At 41.0% G+C, this 27,930-nt stretch overlaps 2 protein-coding genes across 3 annotated transcripts in view; both read right to left on the reverse strand.

Moving 5' to 3' along the window:
• Positions 1–27,930, reverse strand: part of LPIN2 (lipin 2) — a 375,312-nt gene that overhangs the window by 163,339 nt on the left and 184,043 nt on the right. The gene's annotated exons all lie outside the window — the stretch shown is intronic.
• MYOM1 (myomesin 1) overlaps positions 1–27,930 on the reverse strand; it is a 120,810-nt gene that overhangs the window by 38,686 nt on the left and 54,194 nt on the right. The window contains exons 14-22 of one of the 2 annotated variants that reach the window (XM_055559208.1): positions 26,097–26,221; positions 20,848–21,031; positions 19,989–20,163; positions 16,142–16,263; positions 14,352–14,639; positions 12,042–12,238; positions 11,202–11,328; positions 7,610–7,794; positions 3,467–3,581 (exon numbers count right to left, since the gene is read on the reverse strand). In XM_055559208.1, the coding sequence (XP_055415183.1) occupies positions 3,467–3,581; positions 7,610–7,794; positions 11,202–11,328; positions 12,042–12,238; positions 14,352–14,639; positions 16,142–16,263; positions 19,989–20,163; positions 20,848–21,031; positions 26,097–26,221 (1,518 nt within the window). The remainder of the gene's footprint in view (positions 1–3,466; positions 3,582–7,609; positions 7,795–11,201; positions 11,329–12,041; positions 12,239–14,351; positions 14,640–16,141; positions 16,264–19,988; positions 20,164–20,847; positions 21,032–26,096; positions 26,222–27,930) is intronic. The other variant, XM_055559207.1, reaches the window with a different exon arrangement.

A 27,930-nucleotide genomic window follows, 5' to 3' on the forward strand; every position in this document is an offset into this window, starting at 1 on the left:
GATCCTGTGTGCTTTTATTTATTTGGGGTTTTGTTGGAGTATAATTGCTTTACAATATTGTGTTAGTGGGAAGCGATTATTATATAGCACAGGGAGCTCTCGGTGCTCTGTGACGACCTAGATGGGTGGGGTGGAGTGATATGGGAGGGAGGTCCAAGATTGAGGGGGGATATATGTATACATGTAGCTGATTTACTTCTTTGTATAGCAGAAACTAACACATCACTGTAAAGCAATTATACTCTACTAAAAAATGCATTTAAGTTTTTACGGGGATTTATGAAACCTTACGGAGAAGGCAATGGCACTCCACTCCAGTACTCTTGCCTGAAAAATCCCATGGATGGAGGAGCCTAGTAGGCTGTAGTCCATGGGGTCGCTAGGAGTTGGACACGACTGAGCTACTTCCCTTTCACTTTTCACTTTCATGCATTGGAGAAGGAAATGGCAACCCACTCCAGTGTTCTTGCCTGGAGAATCCCAGGGACGGGGGAGTCTGGTGGGCTGCCGTCTATGGGGTCGCACAGAGTCGGACACGACTGAAACGACTTAGCAGCAGCAGCAGCATGAAACCTTAATACCTTGTTTGTAGCCTGTTTAACTATGGGCAATATTTTGTGACCCTCTATCTAAGCTTCCATCATGCTGTGCTATAAACTGTTTTCCTCTAGATTGCAAGCTCAGTAGGCAGTGACAAGTCATTTTATTCTACTCACGTGGTGCCCACACAGCACCTGGCATGAAGCAGGTGTGCAGAAAGCATATGAATGTGCCTGAACATTCATGTAGGAATGAATGTGCCTGCTGCTTGTGAAACAAGGACCAGTGTCTCCTGGGTTCTGGGCTCCTGCGTGGCGGTGCTTCGGACTTCCCTGGTGGCTCAGTTGCTATAGAATCTGCCTGCAATGCAGGAGACCCAGGTTCGATCCCTGGGTTGGGAAGATCCCCTGGAGAAGGAAATGGCAATCTACTCCAGTATTCTTGCCTGGGAAATCTCACGGACAGAGCCGCCTGGTGGGCTACAGTCCATGGAGTTGCAAGAGTCGGACACAACTTAGCAACTAAACCACCACCGTGGAGATGCTTCAGGTCAGCATCTTGACTTGGTATCTCCCAGGAATCTTTCCTAGGTTGGAGCCAGTGGTTCCTGAGCAGGTTAATCTGGTGCTGTTTAGTCTGCAACTGTTGTTTGTAATTATATTCTGGGAATGAAATGGCCACAAAACAACTTTGGGGGCCTTATTCCGCACCAGTGAAACAACACTCTCCCCTAGGAGCCCACCAGCAGACCCCTTTTTGAAGGCAAAGTTTCCATCAGGGTGGCTTTGCTAATGTCCTGCCTAGCTACCTGCCATCCTGAGAGTTATTGATGAGAAAACAAGAAATCAATTTAAGCTTTTTTTCAGTCCATCCATTGCTTAACAGGTGCTTTTACTCATCAATGACTAGATTAAGAGTTTATTTGTATAGTAATCTAAATGTTCTTACACGAGTAGCCTTGCAGTTGGGCCCTTCAGCACGTCCACTCAGCACCTTGTATTTCTACACAGTTGGTACCTGCCAGGTGTGATTTCTATAGAGATCTGTGTCCTCATGTCTTTGTGTATTACCTTTTATCTGACACATGCGTTCCCAGCATTTTTCTGCTTTCTCATGACATTTTGCAAAGAGTACTTATATGAGGTATGGCACTCTCTCCCGACACACCTACTACACTTTGGTACAAGAAGGTCACTTCTGTCACATCCAGCTCTAGAGGGAAGTTACAAGAGTAGCTGAAAGTAGTTTATGAAGTAATAGGTTGAAAGGGGCAGGTACTTTCTCAAAGGGTGCATTTGACATTCTCTTTAAGCATCATGAAGTGAGAGCAGAATTTTCTATATTTACATTCTTTTCTTATCATAAAAACAAATATCACATTATATATCTGCTCTTTATTTCAATCTAGAAATAGGAAAGAGTTGAAGTGAGGGTGCTTGACTAGAATGAATATAAACTTAAAATAGGTGATTAATACTTTTTTTAATCCTCTCTCATTTCCAGTGCTTTCTTTCATGCAACTTTAATGAACTGACATATATAACTTTGAAAAGTGATAGAGACTAAATGACAAAATAAGTATTATATAATGATCTGGAGCTATTTGCCCAGTGAACACTGTAAACTTTGTTCTCGTAACAAAGGGAAAGACTGTCTTTCCTAGTCCAATCACGGCATCTGGAAACTGGGCCGTGAGGGCTGCCTCAGCTCTATAGATCATTCAGTCAGGACTGCTGTTAGCTTAACCCAGGGGTCAGCAAACTATGACTCGTGGGCTATATCTGGACCGTTGCCTCTTTCTGTATGGCCTGAAAGCGAAGAATGGTTTTTACATTTTTAAATAGTTTTTTAAAAATCCAGAGAAGATTAATAGTTCAAGATGTGAAAATTAGTTACAATTCAAATTTCATAATACATATAACTTATTATATTATATAATGCATCTATCATGCACAATAAAGTTTTACTGATACAAAGCCACACTCATTTATGTATTGTCTGTGGCTACTTTTGTGCCACAGCAGAGCTGAGGATAGTGACAGGCACCATATAACCATAGAGTTGAAAATATTTACTATCTGGCCCTTCACAGAGAAAATCTGCTGATTCCTAGTTTAACTTAGTAGCTACAATGATACAAACCCTACTTTTGTTTAAGGATCATGTTTGCTCCCTAAGCTGTTCCAGCTTCTTCTGTGGTAGAAAAATATTCTTGTGGGAGTTAATGGCCACTGTATAACAGAAATAATGTCCCAGGAATGTATACTTTAAACAGTTGGTCCAGAAAGCATAATTTGATCAAGAATTTCCATGTTTTTAAGTATGAACCAAAGTAGCCCTAAAAGTGAAGTGAAAGTGTTAGTCGCTCAGTCGTGTCCAACTCTTTGCAACCCCATGGACTGTAGCCTGCCAGGGTTCTCTGCCCATGGAATTATCCAGGCAAGAATACTGGAGTGGGTAGCCATTCCCTTCTCCAGGGAATCTTCCAGACCCAGGGATCGAACCTGAGTCTCCCACATTGCAACCACTTCAAACCTGGCTCACCCCTGCCCTGAGGTCCTGTAATGGGGTAAATGATTGTCACGTCCGATGGTCATACTTGGGATTCCCTTGTGGCTCAGCTGGTAAAGAATCCACTGCAATGTGGGAGACCTGGGTTTGATCCCTGGGTTGGGAAGATCCCCTGGAGAAGGGAAAGGCTACCCACTCCAGTGTTCTGGCCCAGAGAATTCCATGGACTGTATAGTCCATGGGGTTGTAAAGCTGGACATGACTGACTTTCACTTTTCACCGTCATACTTATCAGTTGTTTGGATAGCATACAGTGATGATTTTGAAAATGAGGAAAAACATAGAAGTAAGGTTGAACGTTACTTTGGTATCTTACACAGATGAGATAAACTTTAACGAAAAAGTAAAAGCCTACCTGGACGGGTTTCAGCTACAACAGGCCCAGCAAGGTCAGACGGCTTCCCGACACCCGCCTGGTTTATGGCTCGAACTCGGAACACGTAGCTCTCACCCTCCTTGAGGCCTTGCACCTGGAAGAAGCAGATATAGAAGTGATGGTCACTCTGTGTCATTTGAACAGAAGTGCTCTTCCCCTGTGGAGGTGATTCAGTTATACAGCACAGGATTTGGGTTCTAAACTTCATCCTGTCAGAGACTCAGTGTGTGTCTTCAGCTAAGACTTTCTTCTTTCCTGACCATGTGTAAGTAGTCATTTCCAAGATCCCTTGAAACTCAGATGTTCTTTCTTTTTTAGATAATTTAACAGCCACCAGCGTCAGAAATAGGAGACTGATACCCGTATGTTCTATGGGCGTTAACCACCTTATTCTTTGGTCAAATGACAAACTGCCCACAAGAGCATATGGGCTGCCTGCTTTTCCTGGTCCTTTTGGAACATTCCAGAGAAATTTCAGATAAAAGCTCTGGCAGGAGAGGGGAATTACAAGCATGGATCTTAGATCATGCATCGCTTTCCATTTGTCTAAAAACATGTTAAAGCATTAGAACAAAAACAAATAATATAGCTATTTCTCACTAAACAGACAAGCAACTAACATGGCTGCAAATTTCGGTAATTTGTGAAGAGTCAATGTATTCAAATTTCAGGTCCACACACTGTCATGCATCAGGAAGATGTTTGCTGAGGACCTATATTATAAGTGTACCACTGAGCTAGATTTACAAGAGCATGAGGAAAGTAGAAAATAAATATTTATAATACACTTTTATATGACAGTCCCACTTCATAATTTTCTGTGACTTTCTTTGGGTTCAGCACAGTCTCATAAATAAAAAATAGTATAAATATTATTGATATTTTACAAAAATTATCTTTTTTAAAACAGTTGACTTTTAAAACCTATATCATACTTTAAGAAGGAATTTGTTATACACAGAGGACACAGTTTTTCCCATAGTGTTGTGATGGAGATTAACACCCACAATGGGATTTAAATCACACAAAGCTAGAATATATTTACTCAGCTAAGCAAAGGGTTTGTGACCATGCATTTAGGTGAGCTATGTATTAAATTGTTGGGTTTTTAATCTAATGATTTAATTGTGTTGTGTTTATGATAACAGAATGCTACAGTTATGATAACAGAATGTTACTATTACGATAGCTTTTACTGGAGCTAATGGATTTTTGAAATGATTTTAATCTGTAAATGAACTTGAATTTAGGCACAAGCTAAATGCATAAAGTTTGATGTATTTAAAGTCCATATTTAGAGATAATGCCAGGCAACTGTGGATCTACAAAAAGGAACAGAAACACTTCCTTGTTGTGATAAAAATAGACCAGTTGCCAGGTGCCTGCCACATCTGCACCTGCCGCTCAGGTAGTATGTGACCGTGAGTTAGATTCCGGCAACACGGCACAGGAAGGGAATCCACACATCCCGTGTCTAGTCATTGGGGTGACAGGCACACCCCTACACCCTTCCATGACTGCAGGGCAATGACTGCTGGGCTTAAAGCACTAGAGATGCGCCACGTGTGCACGCATCACATCTATTTTTTCCTTAACTTGGATTTGTTTTCCTCCTTAAAATTTCCAAAAGAACCGCATTCCCTTGTCTTCTTCATCCTTGTTCCCTTCTAATTATTCATTCCCTTCTCACCACACTGTAGCAGCAGATTGTAATTGCCAATAAAAAAAGGAAGTGTGAGCTCAGCTGGTTAAATTTTTTGATGTAAAGCAATGCACCTTTAACTCCTTCTAGGAACCCCCAGACACTCCGTGCTCACATGAACAGGGATGCTTCTGGCAGACACCAGCTAACCCACTAGGTTCTGTGCAATGGTGCTAAAATCTCCTATTCCTGGAGTTATTAACATATCTCCTTTCCTCACTTAAACTTGATAAAGTTTTTTAACATGTATATTTTTTTCTCCATTTCAGGCTTGAAACTTTTCTGAATATGAACCACCTGGAAGAGGGACTCCATATGATCATGGGTAGGGGGATTATGGGAACCTCAACTTTTCTTATGTCTTTACCATTTGAATTTATCATCATTAGCATCCATCCATTTTATAACCATAAGTGAAGTGAAGCTGCTCAGTCGTGTCCAACTCTTTGCCACCCCATGGACTGTAGCCTACCAGGCTCCTCTGTCCATGGGATTTTCCAGGCAATAGTACTGGAGTGGATTGCCATTTCCTTCTCCAGAATTTTTATAACCATAAAAGTCAATATTCTATTTTCACTTTAAAAATTTTGGCCAAACTCTAGGGTCATTTCCTTACAGAGAGTTCACCTCCTGCTTTGTGAGGGGCACTCAACCTCAGTCTCTCTCTTCCCCCTAAATTTGCCTTTCTTCTGTTTCTTGTCTTTTTTTTTTTTTTTAATGAGTAACATTAACCAGTTTTTGATCTGCTTAAACTCTCTTATTTCCACTTCCTGTCCATTTTTTTCTAGGCTCCTGGCCCCCTTTGCTTGACTTCTCACCCTTGTTTGGATCCTGTCTGTGGGACTCTCGGGACCCCTGTGCTGTGGCTGATGGAGGATTTGGAGGTCACGGGAGCTGTAAGCACACACCACCACCATCTAGGATGTACTCTGAGAATCCTCCAAGGCCTACCCTCTGGGCAGGGGCCTATTCCACCAGCAGATAAGGCTGCACACTGAATGCCCAGGCGGCGTTCTATCCAACTGTGATCATACAGTCACACTTCATTCTGAGTAACAGGGATCGGAGTCACATTCCCTACAGTTTCCGAGGCTCGGCTGTGGACTTGGGGTGTCCATATGCCATGACTGACAACAGGGGAAAACATGTTTTTGAGGTTTCCATTTGGTACTAGTGAGAGGGTCAGTGGCTACAGCAGAACCATCTCTGGTAGATGGGAGTTAGAAACTGGTTTGGTTAGAACACTCTAGAGGAAACTGGAAGGCAGTGACGTGGATAAGGGTGAAGTCAAGGTCAAGAGTTGAGTCATTCTTCTGGCCCCTGAGGGCTCACCTGAGCACAGGTGTGAGAGAGCAGGTGAGGTGAGGCCATGCATGACTCAAGGGATTGGAGTTTAAGGCTCACAGGTGTGCTGTGGCTGTTGCTAAGTCACTTCAGTTGTGTCCGACTCGGTGCGACCCCATAGATGGCAGCCCACCAGGCTCCTCCGTCCCTGGGATTCTCCAGGCAAGAACACTGGAGTGGGTTGCTATTTCCTTCTCCAATGCATGAAAGTGAAAAGTGAAAGTGAAGTCGCTCAGTCGTGTCCGACCCTCAGCGACCCCATGGACTGCAGCCTTCCAGGCTCCTCCGTCCATGGGATTTTCCAGGCAAGAGTACTGGAGTGGGGTGCCATTGCCTTCTCCGTCACAGGTGTGAACTCTATGAAAATAACACCCTCAAATCAAAAACACCCTCAAAAATATGTGAAGTAGGAATGAGAATGTCACCTTTTGGGGATGGTAAGTAATAACATCTTAAGACTGGAAATAGTGAAGATATGAGGTGGGTAAGTGGAGGTGAAGAGGAAAACAAGAGAGAGGAGAAGTAATTTCTAAAGCCAGGCAAAGAGATTCGGGTCAAATTATAACCAAATTGTTTTAAGCATCAGAAACATCCCCAAACCCTGCTGCTGCTGCTGCTGCTAAGTCACTTCAGTCGTGTCTGACTCTGTGCGACCCCATAGACAGAAGCCCACCACGCTTCCCCATCCCTGGGATTCTCCAGGCAAGAACACTGGAGTGGGGTGCCATTTCCTTCTCCAATGCATGAATGTGGAAAGTGAAAGTGAAGTCATTCAGTCATGTCTGACTCTAGCGACCCCATGGACTGCAGCCTACCAGGCTCCTCCATCCATGGGATTTTCCACGCAAGAGTACTGGAGTGGGGTGCCATTGCCTTCTCTGCCCCAAACCCTACCCACTGCCAAAGGGAAGCCTACCAGGAGCCCAACACATGACACCAACCAACACTGAGATGCTCTGTTTTATCTCCTTGACTTTAAAATTACCCTGTTAGAAGACCCCTGTTTCTTAAAAAAAAAAAAAAAAAAAAAGAGAGAGAGAGAGGGAAACTTTCTCAAACTGTCAGCATCCTCTGACCTTCAGGTATGTGTGTTTCAGAGCCGCCTGATTGAGTCCTCGCCACCGGTCCTCTCTGGCACTGGCCTCCTTTATGTCCACAAAGTAGCCAGTGACTGGAGTCCGTCCTGAGTGGATGGGAGGCTTCCACTGCAGAACCAGGGAGGTTTTCCTGACTTCACTGTACTTGAGACTGTGCGGTGGTCCTGAAGAGTGAAAGACAGAGAGACCCATGTGTAAAAATCATAATGGAGATAAGAAAACTCCAGTGTGTGTAAACCTAGTGCCACACTCACGGTCTTAAACTGAAACTTATACTGGTGTTCTTCTCTTGTAAATCTACTATTCCTGTGGAAACAGGTATCTTGCGGTCATTTTGTACCAAGTTTTCTTAATGGCTCTGCATCAGCCTATTAGGACCCTTTATGGGCAGCAAGTGTGAGGCCAGTTCGAGGTGCCCTCCAGCGGCCGGATGAAGCGTTGCCCTCCGGCTATCCTCAGGCCTGTGTTCCTCACCTTTTACCGGGACAGTTTAATTTGGTTGCAGATTCAGTTTCTGATTATTTTTGGCTGACAACCTGAAAATGCACCCCAATATCAATTACAATGAAGCAAACAACTCTATCTGATGGCTTGTGAATATAGAAAAAGAAATACATGGGACATCCCTCGTGGTCCAGTGGTTACGAATCAACCTGCTAATGCAGGGGACACAGGTTTGATTCCTGGTCCTGGAAGATCCCACGTGCCTCAGGACAACTAAGCCTGTGCATCACAACTACAGAGTCTGTGTTCGAGGGCCCGGGAGCTGCAGCTACTGAAGCCTGCACACCCTAGCCTGTACTCCACAAGAGAAGCCACCACAGTGAGAAGCCCACACACCACAACTAGAGACAGCCCTTACACACAGCAGTGAAGACCCAACACAGCCAAAAATAATAAATAAATTGTTTTTTCAAAAAGAAAAACAAATATATTGCACAATAGCTCCCCACAGGAAGGATACCCATAAAGCATATATTTCATATAGGGGTAAAAACAAACCACACTTGTGGTTACAAAGAACTTTCACCAAAACAAATACATTCAATCCCATGGGTCCTGAATCTGTGTTAAACCTTACTAGGCAGTTCACATCCTTTCATCTCATCCATTCCTAAGACAACTAACAGAAAGCTCGGGGAAGCCAAGAAACTTGATCAACCTGTTCTGGAAGGAAACCAAACATCCCCTGTGTGTGTTCTTTGCACTCTTGGGAGAGTCCCAGCTACTCAGTGATTACCTGCGTCTTTGCATGACTGTCAGCTGCTATGCAGGTGATACAGTTATTTGTTTTCCTTTTTTTTTTAAATAACAAGTGATTTCTAACCAACCAATCAAAATCACCTGAACTGACTCATGGTGGCTTGAGAGCCAACAACAAGTGCGAACGCCATCATGCTATCCCTTGTGGTTTTGTTAGGGATTGCTCAATGTTGCCTGGGCCCTTGACCTCGGCTTAACAGTCACAATGAGTCATCCTTGTCTCCTGATGATGCCTGGTGTGGAAACAGGTTTGAACAATAACACCAGTACCTTACCCTGGCATGGCATGTTCTGTTATGCAGATAGCTTCCATGACCATTGTCCTGTGTCATCCTCAAGAGCCAGGCAGCCATCCTAACAGTGGCCCAAGCCCTGTTTTCCAGGCGAGGATCACTGCGCTGCTGCTTCCTAACCCCCACATCTAAGAATAAGCAGACCCAGCTCTCAAACCTAACTGCCACTTAGTGCCTTTGTGACCCCCTGATTATCATTTAACCTGAATCTGTTTCTTCATCTGTAAAACAAAGGGATGACAAAACATCCTAAATGCTCTCATCTGTCATCAGGCTTTCTTGATTGATGATTTGCCCAACACTTCTCAGTAAGTCAAGGGTGGATGTGGGAATAGACAGGTCTTGGGGATGGAGAACTGCCCCATTCACTTCTCCTCTGATTTGGGAGCACTCATCCTGCAACTTCTTTTGCTAACTACATCGCTTTCTATCAGATCATTTTCCATAGGCCTACTCAGAATTTGTTGGTCTCTAGTCATTCACATTTTAACTTTATTCAGGAATTGCAAGAATTTAAAAGCAGACCTACTTTTGTGTAGGAGGCAGAAAGAACTTAAGAAATAGCACCAGCTTCAAGAAAGTGCTAGGAAAGGCAGTGTGTTTACGTCTTGTATTTACTGAACCTGAGTGAACACTTGAACTTCTCTTGAGTTTCTCTTGTAATCTTTGTATTCACATTTGATAGAGATGTGATGCAGATGGATACTGGCTAAGTTAAGGCAAAAAGATAGTTCTCCAAGGATGCTAAGGTGTCACCAGAGGAAGAGGGTGGCCCTGGGAGCAGACTGGGTCCATCCAGTGTGCCCAGGGTGGCCTGGGGTTCCAATGTGGTTGATGTTGGTGCCATAGCAGGTATTAAACAAACTGAATACTGAACCCAAGTGGGAGAGCTTAGTCATTCTGTGGCACTAAAATATTTGGGTCTTTGAAGTTAGTGACATTGGAACCAGAATAAAACCATCCACCAAATACATTAATGTTGCTAGTCTGACTCTGGGCTTCGCTAATGGCTCAGTCGGTAAAGAATCCACCTGCAATGTGGGAGATCTGGTTTGGATCCCTGGGCTGGGAAGATCCCCTGGAGGAAGGCATGGCAACCTACTTCAGTATTCTTGCCTGGAGAACCCCCATGGACAGAGGATCCTGATGGGCTGCAGTCCATGGGGTTGCAAAGAGTCGGGCATGACTGAGCGACTAAGCACAGTCTGACTCTTAATGACTTGACAAATTAATTAGTATCCAGTCTTTAGATTTGTTCACTGTTGTAGCTGTGTAAGAGTTAAAGGCATAGGTGAATGTTTCTGGCTTCTCCCTATTTTTTTCAACCAATCACCCTCTATGACAACCTCCAAAGTAGAGTATTTCCAGGATCTTTGTTGTGATGCAGAGATGGGGAAAAGTTGATATAGAGAGACAGGGCTGGGGAGGTAAGTAAAAGATTTAAGAGGATCAAGGCAGGACTTAAGTCCTAGGCAGGGACATTGGGTCTTCCGTGTGTACAGTGAAGAGTTGGGAGCCAGGGAGGAGGAGACAACAGGAAGGAGGCCATGGGGGCTGGGGCTGGGGAAGGGGATCGTGGGAGATTGATAAATGAGAGTCTACAGAGCATTAAGAGAATGTGCAACAACTGAGGGGTACAGGAAGACGCTTTAGAGAAATTTAGCTGGGATGTGTGAATTGAATGTCTTTCAACGGTCTTTAAGAAGCACAAGCAAAGATGGGTATTTCTGTTGAATAATCAAGTAGCATTCAACCCGTGTGCTTCTGTCCATCTTACTCCATACAGAGGCTGAGCTATGGGGACTGTAGGATTTATCTGGAATATAAGAAATTTATACTCAGTTTTATATTGGTTCCTATTAATAGATTTGTAAAAATATTTTACATGAACATGAGGGGCCGAGAGAACTTGTCTCCCTTAGAAGCTATGTAGCACTTAAATTTAGTTCCAGATTGTAGGATCTATTAGAAGAAGCTCTGAGCCTCAGTGCTGAGACACGGTCTCCCCGAGTTACCTGGAACAGCAATGGTCCATTCTTCACATTTGAAGCTGGCGCTTACTGCTGAGGGCGCCCCCAACCCAGCGATGTTTATGGCCGCCACTTGGAACTGATATACCATGTTCTCCTTCAGGTTGCTAATCTGCAACATGGACAGCATCACAGAGAGTGAAGGTTTCAGGTTTGTTTCAACATTGCATTTATTTAGAGTATGCATTGGACATACTCTAGGATGATCCCCAGTGAGTCACACCCTTCTTGTAATCTCCTCGTGAATGTAGGTGAAACCTGAGACTTGCTTCTGGGCAACAGAACAGGGCAGGGGTATTGGAATATCAGTCCTGTGATTGTGTTGCATCAAATGGCAAAGGAGGAGATACATTTCATATGTAATTAAGATTACTAATCAGTTGGTGTTGAGTTAATCAAAAGGGAGATAGATTATCCTATGATACTGCAATTTATATAAGAAATACATGCTTTTGTCTTTTGTCTCCATTCCTGGCACAGAGCTCCTAAAACACTTGGAATTTCCCAAGTGATGAGAGTGACAAACATCTTTTACTGTGTTAATGAGGTGACTTTTGAAAAGCATCTAAAGATGGGGCCTGACTGCCAGGGCCCATAATCATGTGCTTAGAGGGTGGGAACTTTCAGCCTCATCCCAGACCTCTGGACCTCTGGAGAGGGAAGATGGGCCGGAGATTAAGTTCATACACCAATGGCCAATGATTTAATCAATCAAGTCTATGTAGTGAAGCCTCCATAAAACCTGCGTCTCTTATACGTATCCTGCATTGGCAATTCTTTACCACTAGTACCACTTGGGAAGCGCACAGAAGGCCACACACTTACCTTATATGCCTCATCACTGATGGCTTTGATGTTGGCTTCTCTCCATCTTCCTGGTACCCCGTCGATTACTTCACGATAGTTCACATAATAACCCGTAATTTCAGCCCCTCCAGTCTTATCTGGCTGCTTCCATCCAAGAACCATTGAGTCACGAAAACTTTCGAGACAAGTGATGTCACAGGGTGGAGATGGTGGTGCTGTTGTAACATGAAGAGCTTGTGAGTGGACAGAACTGCTTCTGTGATTCTACGTCCATCAAACTGTCTCACTGATGCCACGCAGGAGGGCACTAGGTCTTGAATGTAAAACTAAAACGTAATACCAGTAAGCAACTTGGTGTCCATTTGATGTTCAAGGAAGAAAACTGACACACAGTAAAAACGGCACCACAGTTATTATTCCAAAGATAAAAGAACCTGCCCCCTTCATTCCCAAGAAGAAAGAAGCTTTGAAACATTAACAGCAAAAGTTAGTGTTTCTAACAAGATCCTGAAAAAACTAACAATATTCTGAAGAATGATGCATTCCCCATATGAAGAAATATTTCCCCAAGATATATATATATATACATTTTTTTAATAATACTTTATATATTTTTACTGCTTAGTTTTCATCTTGCTTTATGTATCTCAACTCTAAATTTTAGGACAGAGGTACATACTATCTCTTCATTCCTAAACCAATAGCATGAAAATGTAAGATATTTTAGTTTTTTTATGTGGCTTTGTTTTTACTTGCTCCCTGAGAAAAATGGCATATGTATATCAATTTCTGCCTTGATTCATTTATTAAGAATTTCCATATATTTCCAAACAGCTAGCATTTCACCACTCAGACACATACATCCATGTGAGACCTTACAACTATATAAGTTCTGTCTATATACAGGAAAAATCATATTCTGGAGCTCAGCTAAATTCAGCATTAATTTTTTTTCTTAAACCAGGAACATTGTTCCATGTGATTCTTCTCTTAGTATAACACCTTTTACTCCATTATTTTAAACCTGATATTGGATTATTATTCACATGGCATGAAATACTACATAGCTATCACTATGTTTATTAGCGCTTAGTCAGGAAAATATTTGGATACTATTTTAAAAGTTTCCCTTCATTTATGTGGCTTTGCTGATAGAACTTTCTCTCAACTACTGAAAATACGGTTTTTCTGATAAAAAAGAGAGGGTGGTTGGTGAAAAGAAATCCACTCGATATGCATTAACATTAGAAAGAATTTTCTGAGTATTTATGTGGGTTACCAGAAATAGGAACCATCTCATTCTTATTCAAAAAGATTCTCAGAACAATAAAGATTAAAAAAAAAAACACACATTTTCCCTCTCTCCCTCCCATCACCAACCTCCTGCATTCACTGCATTTAAAAACTCTTTCTCTTTCTCTGTTTCAGAGCAGTGCTGAATATGAATTCTCAAATGAGTTCTCGCCATCTCATCTTGAGTTAAAGGGGTAAATAAAGGTGTCAAAAAAGCAGAGGTTACAGAAGTTAGAGGTGAGGTAGGTATAGGGGATGGGTGAGAGGCATGTTACAATTTATCAGTATATACTAGTTAATTCTTTTTTATTCAATAAGAGAAACATTGTCTCTTAGAATATATAAACCATAAGCACCAAATACCTTGATAAAAAATCTGATTACTGATAATTAGTCTTTCTAGTTTAATTCTGGTTAGATAATTAACCTTACTGGTAAATAGTCTTAGTTCTGGGAATGTGAATAATATATAATCGAATATAGTAATATGTGATTATAATACCATGTTAAACTTTTCATGACAACTCAAAGACATATTGTTACTTATGTTTATTTTAATTAAATGTGAAGGTAATTTGAAAACCTAAGGATAAATAACAGAAGTTAATAACTATGACCTTAATAAAATGTCAGTTCTTTATGAAATATTTTTCCTATCCATTTACCAAAATGATATTTCGAAGGACCTCTTACAAGCTACGATTATCGAATTTTTCCTGCTCTCATCTCTAACTCTTAGCAAAATGAGGCCAAAGGTGTGTCTATTTGACAAGCTAGAAGGGACTCAATAACCAAATTCCTTTAAATATTTCTATTGTCATTAAGCACAATGAATTATGCATCAAAGCCAAGTTCACAGAAAACTACTTCTATGACTCATTAAACAAAGGTATTACAAATGGGTAACTGAAAACACATAAAATTAAGAATGAACACTGATGAAAGTGAACACAGATGGAAGAAGGTGATATGGACAATGAGCCGTGAGGACACTGATGTGAACAGATGAGACGCTCTTACTGTTTCAGCGCTCACCTAGGTCCTTCTTCTTTCTCAGAGGCTCAGACTTACTTTTCCCCTCAAGGGCTGCTTTCTTTGATGGCAGGGAAAGCGCTTCCTGAACTGTTTCACTTACTTTACTCACTTCTGTTTGGCCCAGGTTGTGAGCGCTACTGGGTAGTGAAGGTTTGTTAAGTTTGCTACCAAGCAAAGCATCTTTCTTAAAGGTTGGCCGGGAGGTGTCATGCATGCCTCCCCTGGAGTCTGTTAGTCCACCAGGTGTCTCATTCAGTTCAGGCCACACAGCTGGAGACACTCCTCCCCCTACAATTGCCAGATAACAACAGAAACACTTTGAGCCAGGACGCAGTACAGATCGCGCTTAGAATAAAAGAGAAAAACATTAGCACCGCACACAGAACAAAAACAATCTTGGTTTAAGGGAAATCACCTGAATTTGCAAGAAATATGGAAAGCATACATTTCACATAACTAACACCAAGGAAACATTTCAACTTCTCCATATTTTGGGAAAAGAAGAAATGAGAACAAAAAACCAGAGACAGAACATGAACCATTTGGATTTGCAGGACCCAAGTAAATATAAGAACAAGCACTTCTCAGACATTTCTTGATATATAAGTTCCATTATTCAACAGAATGGGGGATGGGGGGAGTGCACAAGAGACAAACAAAGATCTTGATTATGTAACAATTAGAGTTATGTACCTTATTGATATAGTAATGATCTGTACCTCCCAATCTCAAAGGAACATGTTCACTATGTCCTTATAATACGAACATATTATAGGGAATGTTAAAAAGTAATACAGGGGAATTCCCTGGAGATCCAATGGTTAAAACTCTGTGTTTCCACTGCAGGGGGCACTGGTTCCAACCCTGGTTGGGGAATTAAGATCCCACATGCCTTGTGACCAAAAAAAAAGTAATATGAGATGCTAACTGAAGACAACTGGCATTAAATAATCTTTCTATTTACACAACTGAAGTGACTTAGCATAGCATAGCATAGCATTTACATATTTGCTGCTGCTGCTGCTAAGTCACTTCAGTTGTGTCCAACTCTGTGCGACCCCATAGACGGCAGCCCACCAGGCTCCCCCATCCCTGGGATTCTCCAGGCAAGAACACTGGAGTGGGTACTGTGATATGGTAGCAAAACATATTTGCTACTATATCACAGATTTCATTTTTATTGCTTGAACTACCTGGGTCCCTTCCCCACCTTAAGATTGGGAGGCACATCATTATACATACATATAATTACTTTATTACTGGTTTTATTCTGTTGGTTACTTTGCCAGCAGAGATGAAACATATGATTAAGCAACCACGCATGTCTTACACAAATTTTAGCAGAGTTTATAGAAGGCAGGTTAATGTGCTGTTACTGAAAACAAGCCAGGCTCTGCTGCAGATGGAATGGCTTTTAGGTATGAGATGATCTGGTTATGGGTGATACACCACCTCATGGGATTGGATGGCCCTCTGTATTCCCAGGAGGAGCACCAAGTTAAAATGGAGTTTCACACAATGGGAATGAATATCTGAGGACACTTGGGCTGATGAAGATGGAAAGGCTACAGAAGCACAGAATCTGGATAAGTGATGGAGATCTGTAAAAGAACAGCTGTGGAAGATTAGAGGTCGCCTGGAGTCAGAGACAATGACCATCTGAGGATGGGATCATTGAGCCATATTAGAAACTTGACATAGTCTCTGGAGGGGATGGTATCTTTCATTGTAACTTAGAAAAAAATCATTCCCGCCCCCCCCACCTGTAAAGCTGTGCATGAAGAACTTACCAATAGCAGCTTTTACTTCGATTGCTTCTGAATCCTGTGAATATTCACTAAGTCCAGCTGCGTTAACTGCTCTGACCCGGAAAATATAACTCTGACCGGTCTTCAATCCGTGACAAGTAAATCTGAAAGGGAAGAAAATTTTTTAAAAGTTTCCCAGGAGGAAAATTAGGGAACTAAACTAAATTCTGTTAGTTTAACAGAATTATCTGGCTTTATGAAAACCATTCATTTTTTCGAAAAGAAGAAAAGGATGTAGAGAGATCCAGGTAACATACGTACCTTAAACCAGAAGGCATCTCAGGCAATTTTCTGAATTCACTCTGTCAAACAGTGAGGAGTCCTGGTTTTCCCCTGAATAAACACCCTATCCTTTTCGAACCTGTGTGTACTTATCAGTAAAATGGAGATAATAATGTCTACATAGTAATTCTTGTGAGAAGATTGACCATAAATTATATATAGTACAGGGAGAGGAATAAATTAGGGATTAATAGACACACTACTATATATAAAATAGATCAATATCAAGGTCCTACTGAATAGCGAAAGGAACTATATTGAATATCTTGTAACAACCTATAATGGAAAAGAATTTGAAAAGAATATCTATATCTATATATAAACTGAATGACTTTGCTATATACCTGAAATATTATAAATCAACTATACTTCAATAAAAAATTAAAAATTAATTTAAAAAAGTATAATAGTACCCATTATAGGCCCTGGATATAAGAAGCACTGACTAAATAACAGGTGGTATTAATAACATTATTAATGATTATTTCAGGGTTATATTTATAGTTCTAAAGCATTGGCTGCCCCTTGTCACAGAGGCCTACTCGCTGCCTCCCTGCATGCCATGGAAGGTAAAATTACTTGAAAAATTACACTAGAATCTGAAAATTAGGTGAAAAATTGACTTGAGAATTGTCATGTACATTTTAAGGTTCAGTAATGAGGTGTGAATCCATGGGCAGTTTCACACATAAAACAACCTCACTTTCTTAATAGTTATCAGGGCTATAAAAAACCTGTTTCATGAATCACAGTAACATTCTAATCCATCCTAAGGACTGTAAGTAGAGGAAATTACAGCCTGCTGATGACTCTGCCACTATCAGCAAGTTGAAATATTTAATACAGGCAGCCATAGTGTAGGCCTGGAGAAGGCAATGGCACCCCACTCCAGTCTTCTTGCCTGGAAAATCCCATGGACAGAGGAGCCTGGTAGGCTGCAGTTCATGGGGTCGCTAAGAGTCGGACACAACTGAGCAACTTCACTTTCACTTTTCACTTTCATGCACTGGAGAAGGAAATGGCAACCCACTCCAGTATTCTTGCCTGGAGAATCCCAGGGACGGAGGAGCCTAGTGGGCTGCCGTCTATGGGGTCGCATAGAGTCGGATATGACTGAAGCGACTTAGCAGCAGCAGCATGGTGTAGGCCAGCTCAGTTCAGTAAACATTTACCAAGCACTTCAGTGTTCCAGACACTGACCTAGGTTTTGAGGATGAGTAACAAATGGTGTCAGCCCTTGAGCAGCTCCCCTCCATTTGTGGAAAGGCTGTCAATGCCTACTTGCCATGAAAGTTTCTAAACAGTCCCTGGAAAATGCAGGAAACTCAGAGTAAACACAAAATGCACAAAGAGGTTAATGAATCTCTTGCAAAACATACTGCCTTCTCCCATTAACTGGTTTGTCTTCATTCTCTCATGTTCTGCAAAGGAATGACTTGACTTATGGGGATCCTTAGAATATAAGTGGCCACGCCAGAAGCTGCCTAACAAACCTGCTTGACAATGGGGTGAGGGGATTCTCCCCTGAGATTGATCCTAAAGCAAAGGAGGCTCGGAATTTGGGTATAGGCCAGAATTCATCATCAGTTTACAAAGCTGGATGGCAAAATATTCAAAAGCAAGGGGAAAAAAATAAAAAAAAACCCTCCTTACATTAGAACTAGATACAAGATCACTAAGTATTCTGAATGTCTTTATTTTGGTGTGTGTGTATTTCCTCAGCACTGAATTTACCTCTGATGTTCAAAATTCATACAATACCAATACTTTTTTCTGCTCATTTAAAATGCAGGCATAATTAATGACACTGGACAGCTACATGAACAAAAATCAAACTGGACTATTTTCTGACATCATACACAAAAATAATCTCAAAATGGATTAGACTTAAATGCAAGACCTGAGACCATGAAAGTCCTATAAGAGAGCATAGGCCATATACCTTTAGACCCTGGTCTTACAACATTTTTTTGGATCTGTCTCCTCAGGCAAGGAAAGCAAAAGGAAAAGTAAACAAACGGGACTACAGCAAATGAAAAAGTTTTTGCGCAGCAAAAGAAACTATCAACAAAACGAAAAGGCCACTTACTGAATGGAAGGAGATATGAGCAAATGATACATCTGATAAGGGGTTAATATCCAAAATATACAAAGAACTCATAAAACTTAATATCAAACCCTCCCCAATCAACCCAATTAAAAAATGGGCAGAGGATCTGAATAGACATTTTCCCAAAGAAGACATACAGATGGCCAACAGGCACGTGAAAAGATGCTCAACATCAGTAACCATAAGGGAAATGCAAATCAGAACCACAATGAGCTATCACCTCACACCTGTCAGGATGAATATTCTCAAAAAGACAAGAAACAAAAAGTTTTGTCAAGGATATGGAGGAGAAGGAATGCTCATTGTTGGCAGGATGTAAATTGGTATATGTAAAAGAGTAGGGAGGTTCCTCAAAATATTAAAAACAGAACTACCATACCATCTAGCAGTTCCACTTCTAGGTGTGTTTCTGAAGAAAACAGAAACACTAATTTGAAAAGATACATGTGTCCCTATGTTCAACTGCAGCATTACTGACAGTAGCCAAGATATAAAAGCAACCTAAGTTTTCACTGATAATGAATAGATAAAGAACATGTGGCATATACATACAATGGAATATTACTCAACCATAGAAAGGAATGGAGGCTTCTCATTTACAGCACGGATGAACCTAAAAGGGATTATGCTAAGTGAAATAAGTCAAATAGAGAAAGACAAATACTGTATGACTTCATTTCACTTCTATGTGGAATTTAAAAAACAAAACATGAACAAACGGAACAAAACAGAAACAGACTTTTAGATACAGAGATATTCTGAGATACAGGTGGTTGCCAGAGGGGAACAGGGTTGGGGGTTGATGAAATAGGTGAAGAGGATTAGGAGGTACAAACTTCCAGTTAAAAAATAAGTCATGGGGATGATATGTATAGCTTGGGGAATACAGTCAATAATACTGTAATAGCTTTGCAATGGTGGCAGTGGGTACTTAGACTTATTGCGGAGATCATTTGGTAATAGATAGAAATACTGAATCACTATGTTGTGCACCTGGAACTAACATAGTGTTGTAGATTACTTATACTTGAATTAAAAAAAAAATAAAACAAAAGGTCTGGATAATTTTTGTTTACTAGAGCCTAGATTCCTTGGAATCTAGTATCACATTGGATATTAAAAGTGAACAAAAGGTTTCAAAGGATATACAGTACAAAGTGCAAGAATCAGAAAAGCGCTATGAAATGACCTCTTATCATAGCTGCCATTGTGGGTTTCTAAGTGTTTAATGTCACTAGTAATCCTTTCTTCAAACGTATGGCCATAGACACATTCAATTTTGAATTCATTTGGACACTCAGAGCATAATGTTTTCAATAATCTCCCTGCGTTGGATGTTTGTGCTGCTGTTTGGGTCCATGGCTGTGTTTCTTTTCTGCAGCCCCTGTGACTCCAGCGTCAGAACCCCAGTCCCACCTCCTGACATAGTGCGGTTACCTCGTGCCCTTCACAGGGTTGTTGTTGCAAGGCTCCCACTTGCCAGAGCCAACAATGCTTGACTCTATGTAGTACCCGACCAGCTCTTTAGCATCTTTGGGTTCCTCCCATGTAACAACCACTGATGTGTCTGTGTTTCTGCTTGGGATGATATTGCTCGGAGGCTTGGGGATGTCTGAGAAAAGAAGAAAATAATGGTCAAGTTCAAGATGACTTTAAAACTTCATTCTTATCACATATGCAGAAACATGAACATGCATATATAAATATTATACTAGTAACCACGTCAGACACACGGTTCTTTATATTCATTAGAGCAGAAAATATTTTAAATATGCTAGTTGGGAGCATAATGAAAAACTAAACACTGATGAACATACCAATCCCCTCCAGGAAAAAAGTACACTAGCAATACTGTTGAAACTCCTGGAGAAATGTACTTTCATAATCATTCATAATTATAAAGTTTTTTTGGAGGGGGAAGGTGCTTCCCTGGTAGCTCAGATGGTAAAGAATCTGCCTCAATGCAGGAGACCTGGGTTTGATCCCTCAGTCAGGAAGATCCCCTGGAGAAGAAAATGGTAACCCACTCCAGTATTCTTGCCTGGAGAATTCCATGGACAGAGGAAGCCCACGGGATCGCAAAGAGTTGGACATGACTGAGCAACTAACACACACACATGAAGTTCTTTTTAACATATCAGGCAAGACAGCCATCAATTAAATTTATAATATGAAAAAAGTGTCACCATTTTTACTTTTGAACATATATGTATTTCAGTACAATTCTTGCTTTTGAATTTTCTCTCGAATTGAAGTTAAATAAGTTTATAGCAGCTCAAGCAAACTCTACACTTACCAAGCTTGTCGCCAACCACGGTCACTTCTGTTGCCTCTGAGGGCTCACCAACTCCTGCCGAATTGGAACAGCGGACTCGGAAACGGTAGGATTTCCCCTCAGCCAAGTCGAACAGAGCGAAGCGGGGAGATTTCACAGGGAGCTCTGTGTTCACCCGCTGCCAGTTTTCTGTTCCCGCTTCACACTGCAGCCAGAACAGTGAGGTCATTGAAGGCACAGAAAGAATAAACTGAAGAACTCTAAGCCAGGCACCTCGAAGTTCATTTATCTGCCAACAAACTACTACCTGTCATGCAAGTTGGTCTGGAAAAGAGATTTGGACGAAGTGGGGGATGAAACATCTCAAGTCTGCAGGATTACCTCAATCAAATACAGCTGTATTGTTGGACAAATATGATGCCTTGATATTTCACTTCTTTTCTTAACTAAATAAGGCCATTGGTCTACTTACAAAAGTCCTTAATTCATTTAGATGATAGTTTGGGGTCAGATGGGCTTTCCAGTTGGTACAGTGGTAAAGAATCTGCCTGCCAATGCAGTAGATGCGGGTTTGATCCCTGGGTTGGGAAGATGTATTGTTGCTGGAAAATTCCATGGACAGAGGAGCCTGGCGGGCTACAGTCCATGGGGTTGCAAAGAGTCAGACACAATTAAGCACAACAGGACACACAAATTGGGGTCAGATGCTTTTTTAGGGTATGTAATTAAGTTTAATATGCTATGTTAGATACTTACATTTCCATTATATTGTTATGACCTGAGTTATTTTAATTGTGTTTTATATAATCACTCATAACAACATGCAGGTCTGTGCTCACATATCACCTTCTTGATCATTGCCACCCCATCACTGACCTGCAAAGGTTATTTGCTCCTTCCCCATCTCTTTCTATCCCTTACTTCCCCTGCTTTATTTTTCACCCAGAAACTTATCAACACTTGAAATTAAACTATTTATTTGTCGTCTCCATTGTTGGAATGTAAATTCCAACGAAATGAGCTCAGGAAGATATCTTGTTCACTGCTATACCCCAGAGCCTGGAACTGTCATCTGGCACATAGCAGATAATCAATGATTTTTTTTTCTGAATGAATTAATTTTTCTGAATTCTGAATGTATGAAGTCAGTGAAAGATAAAGAATTTTTTTTTCTTTTTTAGAATATGGGCAAAGCAGGAGTGACTTTGCTACAGAACGTCTGAACTGTTTCAAGAGGGTTTTCCAGAAATCTAAACCTGTGATAGACTGACCAGCTGTCAAGGATGATAACTTTAGGGGACAATAAGTTTTTTAGTACATCACTCAGCATAACCTTCATTTAGTTGAAATGAGAGGCAATGTGATATGATGAAAAGGACCCAGAGGCATTGATTCAGGTCCTTGCTTTGGTAACAGCGAGCTATGTGGTCCTGGGAAAGTCACAAGTGTCAACATCTGTAAAACAGGCAAATTTGATGAGGTAACCACTGACATCCCTTGCAGTGCCTTTTATGATAACGTGTCTGTTGTATGTGGGAGGGCAGAGAGAATAAATTCCCCTTTAAGTCACTCTGCTACCCACTGAGGAATAGAATCCTCCCAGGCTTTTATTGTTTAGTTTATGACTTTGATTCCTTTTTGGCATATACTATGTGATTATTGAAGTTTAAGTTTTTTTTTTAACGTGGACCATTTTTAAAGCCTTTATTGAATTTGTCACAACATTGCTTCTGTTTTATGTTTTGGTTTTCTGGCTGCAAGGCATGTGAGATCTTAGAGCCCCAACCAGGGATCGAACCCACACACCCTGCATTGGAAGGTGAAATCTCAACTGCTGGACCACCAGGGAAGTCCTTATTATCCAAGCTTTCGAGAGAAGACTTAGGTGAGGGAAGGTTGAAAGGTAGCAGTATATAAAACCTGGATATATGGACCTGAGCCAGACTGCTTAGGTTCAAATCCTAGCTCTGTCTCTTACTAGTTGTGTGATCTGGGGCAAATTATATTTCCCATCTGTGCCTGTTTCCTCATCTACAAAGCAGATGTAATAAAAATAAAAGTATTTCCTTCATAGGGTTCCTGTAAGAATGAAGTGAGTTAACATATGTAAAGCTTAAAACAGTGCCTGCATGTGTGCACTCAGCTGCTCAGTCGTGTCTGACTCTTTGCAACCCAATGGACTACAGCCCACCAGGGCTCCTCTGTCCATGGGATTCCCCAGGCAAGAATACTGGAGTGGGTTGCCATTTCCTCCTCCGGGGATCCTCCCGACCCAAGGATTGAACCATGGTCTCCTGTGTCTCCTGCATTGGCAGGCAGATTCTTTTACCACTGAGACATTTGGAAAACAGTGCCTGGTCCTTGGTAAACATCAGTTGTTTTCGTTCCTTTGGTAGAAACAGAGCTACCAAGTCATACAATTCTTGTCTCTGACTTGACCAGACTTCTGAAAGGGGAAATGAGAGAAAGCGCTGAAAACATAAGACGTCTGAGGAAAACTTTGGAGGCTGAAAAGAACATAGTAGGACGGAGGGGTTGACAGCAATGGAACTTGATTTATCTAATTCCCCTCAATATCAACCATTTCAGGGCTCACAGACATGGTGTAACTGCTCATAAGCCCATCACCACGACAGGCAAGTTTATGCTTGATGTGCGTGCAAATCCCAGGTAAAAGGTTCCCTGAAGAAGACCAAGCACAGGGATGAACCAGAGAGGCAGCACTTCTGCGGGCTTGGACATCCTGCAGATGGATACTTGTCATGGGAAGAGAGCATGGGAACATTTCCCTTGTGAAAAGGCAACGGTTTAGAAGTGGTTCATCAGAAATAATTTGAGGACTTTCCTGGTGGTCATTATTCTTGCCTGAAAAATCCCATGGACAGAGGAGCCTGGTGGGCTACAGTCCAAAGGGTCACAAAGAGTCAGACACAACTGGGAGACTAAGCACGGGTGGTCCAGTGGTTAAAAATCCGCCTGCCAATGCAGGAGACATGGGTTGACTGCTGGTCCCGGAAGATCCCACATGCCACGGGGCAACTAAGCTGTTGCGCCACAACTGCTGAAGCCTGTGTGCCCTGGAGTCCGTGCTCCACACCAAGAGAGGCCACCGCAACGAGAAGCCCACACACCACAGCTAGAGAGTAGCCCCTACTCTCTGCAACTAGCAAAAGCCTGGGCCCAGCAAAAAAGACCCAAATGAATAAATATTTTTTTAAAAAAATGAGAATTTGAGACGTGGCTCTGGACCGTAGTCTGGCACGCATCTGGATGGCTTTTCTGTAAACATGCCCCCGGTCTCTGCAGGGGTGCTGCTCCTCTGGCACATCCTGGACCTTGTAAGTTGGCAGGGCCTGTGCAGACCTCTTTACCCATGCTGTACTCTCAAGCGTCCCTTCTGGCTCACTGGTGGAAGAACACTCAAATTTTTAATCAGATTCAGGTATTTAGGTCTGGAGAAGCTACCGACTTTCATGGAGAAATTTGAGTTTATGTGACCAGAGGAGATGCTCAACAGAAGCCAAAGCTGACTCATTTCAAAGAAAGGCCTCAGTAGTAGGCTGTTACGGTGTCGTTATTATAAGAAAGATGGTAATTACTGCCACAGAGCTTATTCAGAACTATCTTTGTGTGGAGCATTTAAAAATGATTTACTGGAGGAGTGCGTATTAAATACATCAGGAAGTGAATGTTTATCACTCTTCTCTTGCCCTCTATTAAAAAAAAAAAAGAAAGAAAGAAAAAAAAATTTAATCAAGAATGATACTCAAGTTATATTTCATTTGATATATTTCAAATATATATATTTCAAAAATATTTCAAGATATATTTCATAATATCTAGAAAATATAAAAATTGATAAAACATAAAATTTAAGCATTATTTTGGTAAAATCAGACTTTCTTTGAAGATGTCCATATTTTCATGTTGAAGAAACAACCCACTTATTTTTATTCACCTCTAGGGATAGGAAGGAAGCGAGGCATGCTCCCCAAAGCCATAAGCCAAATGTCCTCATGAATAAAATTTATTAATAAAGGGAAACCACAGACCCTGTGTTTTTTGCTCCAATATAATTTTCTCAAGAGCTGCTGGTTAGAAATAATTAAAGGGCCAGAAAGATAGTTGGATATAGATTTTATGTTGTTACCTAACTTATAGGTATTTGCCTATACCTATAGTCCTTTGATGGACTTTCTGGTGGCTTAGGGGTAAAAAGACTCTGACTGCTAATGCGGCATATGTGAGTTCGATTCCTGGGTCAAGGAGATCCCCTGGAGAAGGAAATGGCAACCCACTCCAATAATTTTGCCTGAGAAATCTCATGGACAGAGGAGTCTGGAAGGCTACAATCCATGGGGTCTAAAAGAGTCAGACACAAGTGAGCAACTAATCAACAACAGCAGAGCAAGGGAAATGGAAAAAGTGGTGAGAAAGCACTGCAACGCAGTGTTGCAGAGGTGATCTACAGTTCCAGGAATATTTCTCTTCTTAGAGGAGCTAAGAGTTGGGGTCTGTGGACCACTTAGGAGTCCATGGGTGACACTTGAGTTCAGTTCAGTTCAGTCGCTCAGTCGTGTCTAACTCTTTGCGACCCCATGAATTGCAGCATGCCAGGCCTCCTTGTCCATCACCAACTCCCGGAGTTTACTCAGACTCATGTCCATCGAGTCAGTGATGCCATCCAGCCATCTCATCCTCTGTCGTCCCCTTCTCCTCTTGCCCCCAATCCCTCCCAGCATCAGAGTCTTTTCCAATGAGTCAACTCTTCGCACGAGGTGGCCAAAGTACTGGAGCTTCAGCTTCAGCATCATTCCTTCCAAAGAAATCCCAGGGCTGATCTCCTTTAGAATGGACTGGTTGGATCTCCTTGCAGTCCAAGGGACTCTCGAGAGTCTTCTCCAACACCACAGTTCAAAAGCATCAATTCTTCAGTGCTCAGCCTTCTTCACAGTCCAACTCTCACATCCATACATGACCACTGGAAAAACCATAGCCTTGACTAGACGGACCTTTGTTGGCAAAGTATTGTCTCTGCTTTTGAGTATGCTATCTAGGTTGGTCATAACTTTCCTTCCAAGGAACCCTTAGGGATCCATAAACCCCCTGAACTTTCAGGCATAATTCTGAGAAACACATTTTTCTGTGGAAACAAGTAACAGTTTATAAGGGTTTTTAAAGTTCAAGACACAACAGAAACTTAATCTCTATTTCTTTAAAGAAATGTTGAAGAAGTGCCAGAGGTAATGATGCTGCTCCCAGAGTCTCACCTTTTCTACAAAGTACAGGATGCCTTCATGGCCACGCTGGCGGGGTGGCTTCCAGCTCAGCACCACATAGCTCTGTGTGGCCTCAATGACGGAGAGGTCGGTGGGGGGCCCAGGAACAACACCCTCTGAAAAACAACAGGGAAGCTTGAGCAGCACGCACTCGGGAAAATGGAATTGTACTGTAAGACTTATACTGCATGTGAAGTAGTGTAATATTACTTGAAAATAGTGTGTTATCAGATGTAAATTATACTGAAAAAATTCCAAGATATTATTAAATCAAAACAAATAATTACAGCTAATAAGATAATATAGATAAAATGAAATAACAAAAATATTCAAATCCAAAAGAAAAGAGGAAAAAGGAACAAATAGATGGAATAGATAAAAAACAAATAGCAACATGTTAGATTTAAATCCAATCATATCAATAATCACAATGATATGTAAATTGTTCAACTATCCTAATTAAAAGGTGAAGATTACTAGTTTGCCTTAAAGAACCAGACCCAAGGATACAATGCCTACAAGAAATGTGATTTAAATACAAAGACACAAAGGAAAAGGACAGATATCATATGTCATGGTAACATATCAAAAGAAAGCTGAAATGGTCATGTTCATATCAGATAAAGCATATTTCCAAGCAAAAATGTGTTACCATAGATAAAAGGAGTGATTTTCTGATAATAAAGTGGTCAGTGCATAAGAGGATATAATAATAAAAATGCTTATGAATCTAGTAGCAGAGTTTCAAAATATATGAAACAAAACCTGATAAAACTACAAGAAGCATATAAATCCATCATTTAGTTGGGGAGAGTAAGTAGATAGAACCAAATGAAAAATAAAAGACTCAACAGAAATTCTAGCAGACTTTTTTTTAGAAATTGATAATCCAATTTTAAATTCTACATGGAAATGCAAAGACTTAGAGTAGTCTAAACAACTTTGGGGAAAAAATAATTAGAGGTCTTATACTACGTGATTGCAAAACTATGAAGCTAAAACAGAAGAAAGAAAAACAAGAGGCTTATCAAAGCTACAGTTCAAGACAGTGTGGTACTGGTATAAAGAAAATAAAATTAACAAATAAAGATTCAAAAACAGATCCACAAATATGCAATCAATTGACTTGGACAATACTGCTAAGGCAATTCAATGGGAAAAGGATAATCTTTTCGACAGATGTTGCTGAAATAATTGGATCACCATATGCAAAATAATAACACTTAGACCCTTAATCCACACAATATAGAAATAATTCATTTGAAATGTATCATAAATTGAAAGATAACAGTGTAAGAGCTGATGCTGTGACATTTCCAGAAAAAAAGAAAGAATATCTGAGCGAACTTGGATCCGGCAAAGATGTCAAATAAGATGCAAAAATGGCAAATACACACATGAAAAGATGCTCAGCATTACTCTGGAAGTGCAAATTAAGACCACTATGCATCTACTATGAAATGCCACTGTGACATAAAACACATAAAACACAAAAAATATACGCTGACTAGAGTGGCTATAGTTAAAAAGACTGACCATACCAAGTACTGGGACAGTGAGGAGCCGCTGGAACTCCCAACTACTGCTGATGGGAATGTAAAACGTACAACCATTTTGGAAAAGCGTTGGCCATTTCTTTAAAAATTAAACAGATATTTATCAGATGACCTGTGCATTCAGCCTCTAGGTATTTATCCAAGAGAAACGAAAGGGTATATCCACAAAAACACTTACCAGAGAGGTTCATAGAGGCTTTCAAGTGTGAAGGTATAAATAAATTGGAATGAACTGACATATACGTCAACATGGATAAATATAATTATGC

Source organism: Bubalus kerabau, chromosome 21, assembly GCF_029407905.1.
Source record: "Bubalus kerabau isolate K-KA32 ecotype Philippines breed swamp buffalo chromosome 21, PCC_UOA_SB_1v2, whole genome shotgun sequence".
Taxonomy (NCBI): domain Eukaryota; kingdom Metazoa; phylum Chordata; class Mammalia; order Artiodactyla; family Bovidae; genus Bubalus; species Bubalus kerabau.